The following is a 4,823-nucleotide window of genomic DNA, read 5'->3' on the forward strand; positions in this document are numbered from 1 at the left end:
AGCAGAGGGAAGCAGCTCTCCTTTCATGAGGTTTGACATCAACACCGCCACTGATGAATTCTCAGTCACATCACAAACTTTCTGAGCTTCTGAAAACATCAGTGTGATTCTGCTTTCATCCAGACCATCAAAGATGAACACAACTTTACACTCCTCATAAATCTGTGAGTCCAGATCTTGAAGTTCAGGATGAAAGTCCAGCAGAAGTCTGTGAAGACTGTACTGATGATCTCGGATCAAGTTCAGCTCTCGAAATGGAAGCACAAACATGAAATCTACATCCTGATTGGCTTTTCCCTCGGCCCAGTCCAGAATGAACTTCTGCACAGAGACGGTTTTTCCGATTCCAGCGATGCCTAAAGTAAGAACAGTCTTGATCTGGTCTTTCTCTTCACATACTGCTTCAGGTGAAGTTTTAAAGATGTCATTGCAGTAGATTGGAGTATCTTGTGAGTGTTTTGTTCTGGCTGTTTTCTCCATCTGTAAAACCTCATGTTCTTCATTCACTCCTTCACTCTCTCCCTCTATGATGTAGAGCTGTGTGTAGATCCTGTTCAGCAGGGTTTCATTCTTTTGGAGTTCCATTCCCTCAAATAATCTCTCATATTTGTTCTTCATGCTGGTTTTGTGCTGGTCTTTGACTGTCTGCAGATCTACAGTCTCTAATGTGTCTCTCTGTAGGACAGTTTCAGTTCTTTCCTGCCTGTAGTGAGATGCCGAAAAATAAAAAAGAGCAACAAAAAGTCAATTATTGTCATTACAAAGAGTCATTGGAGTCACTGGAGACCACAAGACATACTGTATTTTCAACAATATCTATAATTTTAATAAGTGGAGCAGTTAGGGGGAGTAATTCAGGAACCACATCTTTATACTAACCAAATGTCAGAGGTCACGGTTCCATCACTGAATACAGGGGGTTGCATCAAGGACCTGTCACTCTTCACAGACACACCGGTGGGGTCTGGAGACACTGATCTCCTCCTGATACTTGCAAAAGACAAACTAAATAACATTGTGCACATACATATTACACATGCTTGCTACTGTCGCCTTTTGGCTTGCTTGTTTAGGGACGCTTGACATTTGGCAATACTATTGACTTGACTGCACATACACTGTTGGATGAGAACTGAACTAAGTTGAGCTGGATGATGACATCCAATGCACTGATTTCAACTGAATAATGTCTGATTACTTTTGTCATTTTTAGAGCTGCTGTAGAGTAGAATTGAATTTTGTTTGCATCATTTAATAACTAATTTCTTTTCTATATCTGCAAAGCTGCTTCAAACAATTTGTATTGTATAAAGCAATATAAAAATAAAGATGGCTAGACTTGAATTTGCATACGTTTTTCCAAAACAATTTACAAATAAGGAGTACAAAGAAATTCTGTAATACAAAGATCAATATTGTTCTCAAAAGTACATGAATATAAGGAAAAGTACAGAGAAAACATAAAAGCATCTGACAAATGCATATGTGGCTAGTAACTAACCTGGGGTCAGAGGTCAGTGTTCCACCACTAAATACAGGGGGTTGCATCAAGGATCTGCTGCTCTTCATAGACACACTACTGGGTTTTGTAGACTCTGGTCTCGGTCTTCTCCTCCTGGTGACACTGACAAAAGACAAACAAAAAGCTTTGTTCTTTGTTACTTTTAATAAGAAACATATTCTCCACTTTAAAATCTGTAAATTTTATCACGGAATACAAACTATACATGCTTTGATACTCTTTAATGAGGCATTCACTGTTTTGCCTCAGTTCAAGCAGGACATGAATCAATCATCTCTACCTCTTTGCTACTAATTACAGCAAAAATAAACATGAATGAACATCAGAAGGTGTTGAAGGAAACAGAAAAACTTACTGCAATACAACATATCTATATGTTTATATATGATTACATATATATGTAATCGTTCAATCACGGTTTCAACTACAGAAAGATGTCAATAAAACAGCTAGGGAACAATGTTGGGATCAGTTATCATAATAAAACACTTACCAAACAGTTTATGCACAAAATGTTTTCATCTATGGAAATAACCAGACTCACACAGACATCATTAATCAGCATATGAACCTCAACAATGGTGACCATTTAAAAAAAACTATAACTACTTATACAATATTATATATACATTTTATTAGGCTAACCGAGACTTGCCATTTGCACTTATATTTTGTTGCTCTTTTGTTAGTTTTGCCTGCTTTTATTGTCCTAATTTATAAGTCGCTTTGGATAAAAGCGTCTGCTGAAAGACTAAATAAATAAAATATATATATTTTTTTAACCGTTATCATTGTTGAGGTTCATCATATATTGACATCATCAATATATAACGATTAATTGGTTTTAACAAGCCACCAATAGAGGGCGATTAATTACCAGTAGAGACCCACAGTTTCCATTAAAACCAATACAAGTCCCATTGGAAACAGTAAAACCATTATAAATGTTGTAATGTGTCTATTGTTTTTTTTTTCTTCAGCAGGGAGAGCACACAAAATTAAACTCAACACCAAAACTAAACATCAAGAAAATGTTATGTCGTCTAATGAAGTAATAACTTTGTATTGACATTCACCACGCCATTACGCTATAAACACCACTTTCCAGAAACACAACATATAGTATTTAAAATGTGTAAGGGATAACCCATAGTTGCCATGGTTATTGCATGGCGTGGAGGCAAAGAACCACCCAACGTGAAGCGCACACACTTACTGTAGCATTAATCTAAATCAGGGTCAAACTCAGTTCCTGAGGGCCGGAGCTCAACCCTGCTCCAACACACAAACCGTGCAGTCATGAATGTCATGATCGGTGCCACTAGAGGGAGGGCAAAGCTTTGGTTTTTAAAAACCAAGGCGTCTTAACCAGGTGTCGCTTTACCTGGCCGTGGTGCTGCAACATAAACTCTGTGTCCTTCGTGTGTCAGTCGTCTCTCACTCCCAGCTCACAGCGGTCAGATGATCCAGACAGTACAGGACAGACTCTGACCGTGTCCCACAGAGAGATGACCTGCGCACAGACTCACAGAGACTCCAACAACACATCCATTCAGGACACGAGAGAGGAGTGCAGATGAACAATGAAAACAGACTGAAAGAAGAGAGGAGACGGTGTGACATCTGTCACAACTGTGAAAGGGTTCATTTCACTGATACAATATAATGAAGTCTGGTAGAATTAATCAATTTATTTTGAATTGAATAAATCCACATTTTAGGTTACTTGATAAAATGTTTTAACAAAACCCAAACACTGGAAAAAAAAAACACATACATTATATATACAGTGGGGCAAAAAAGTATTTAGTCAGCCACCAATTGTGCAAGTTCTCCCACTTAAAAAGATGAGAGAGGCCTGTAATTTTCATCATAGGTATACCTCAACTATGAGAGACAAAATGAGGAAAAAAATCCAGAAAATCACATTGTAGGATTTTTAAAGAATTAATTGGTAAATTCCTCAGTAAAATAAGTATTTGGTCACCTACAAACAAGCAAGATTTCTGGCTCTCACAGACCTGTAACAACTTCTTTAAGAGGCTCCTCTGTCCTCCACTCGTTACCTGTATTAATGGCATCTGTTTGAACTCGTTATCAGTATAAAAGACACCTGTCCACAACCTCAAACAGTCACACTCCAAACTCCACCATGGCCAAGACCAAAGAGCTGTCAAAGGACACCACAAACAAAATTGTAGACCTGCACCAGGATGGGAAGACTGAATCTGCAATAGGTAAACAGCTTGGTGTGAAGAAATCAACTGTGGGAGAAATTATTAGAAAATGGAAGACATACAAGACCACTGATAATCTCCCTCGATCTGGGGCTCCACGCAAGATCTCACCCCGTGGGGTCAAAATGATCACAAGAACTGTGAGCAAAAATCCCAGAACCACACGGAGGGACCTAGTGAATGACCTGCAGAGAGCTGGGACCAAAGTAACAAAGGCTACCATCAGTAACACACTGCACCGCCAGGGACTCAAATCCTGCAGTGACAGACGTGTCCCCCTGCTTAAGCCAGTACATGTCCAGGCCCATCTGAAGTTTGCTAGAGAGCATTTGGATGATCCAGAAGAGGATTGGGAGAATGTCATATGGTCAGATGAAACCAAAATAAAACTTTTTGGTAAAAACTCAACTTGTCATGTTTGGAGGAGAAAGAATGCTGAGTTGCATCCAAAGAACACCATACCTACTGTGAAGCATGGGGGTGGAAACATCATGCTTTGGGGCTGTTTTTCTGCAAAGGGACCAGACGACTGATCCGTGTAAACGAAAGAATGAATGGGGCCATGTATCGTGAGATTTTGAGTGAAAACCTCCTTCCATCAGCAAGGGCACTGAAGATGAAACGTGGCTGGGTCTTTCAGCATGACAATGATCCCAAACACACCACCCGGGAAACGAAGGAGTGGCTTCGTAAGAAGCATTTCAAGGTCCTGGAGTGGCCTAGCCAGTCTCCAGATCTCAACCCCATAGAAAATCTTTGGAGGGAGTTAAAAATCCGTGTTGCCCAGCGACAGCCCCAAAACATTACTGCTCTAGAGGAGATCTGCATGGAGGAATGGGCCAAAATACCAGCAACAGTGTGTGAAAACCTTGTGAAGACTTACAGAAAAAGTTTGACCTCTGTCATTGCCAACAAAAGGTGTATATAACAAAGTATTGAGATGAAATTGTGTTATTGACCAAATACTTATTTTCCACCATAATTCTTTAAAAATCCTACAATGTGATTTTCTGAATTTTTTTTCTCATTTTGTCTCTCATAGTTGAGGTATACCTAAGATGAAA

At 39.4% G+C, this 4,823-nt stretch overlaps 1 protein-coding gene across 1 annotated transcript; it reads right to left on the reverse strand.

Moving 5' to 3' along the window:
* Positions 1-13: 13 nt before the first annotated feature.
* On the reverse strand, positions 14-2,832 carry LOC107576776 (protein NLRC3-like; the record flags this gene model as incomplete). Its single annotated transcript, XM_016262908.1, has 4 exons — positions 2,813-2,832; positions 1,502-1,624; positions 880-984; positions 14-703 (listed from the first exon to the last, which is right to left on the reverse strand). Coding segments are annotated over exons 1-4 (938 nt in total), but the record flags the coding sequence as incomplete, so codon positions are not given.
* Between the last annotated feature and the right edge of the window lie 1,991 nt (positions 2,833-4,823).

The sequence above is a fragment of the Sinocyclocheilus grahami genome, unplaced genomic scaffold (genome assembly GCF_001515645.1).
Source record: "Sinocyclocheilus grahami isolate Dianchi unplaced genomic scaffold, SAMN03320097.WGS_v1.1 scaffold4321.1, whole genome shotgun sequence".
In the NCBI taxonomy this organism is placed as follows: Eukaryota; Metazoa; Chordata; class Actinopteri; order Cypriniformes; family Cyprinidae; genus Sinocyclocheilus; species Sinocyclocheilus grahami.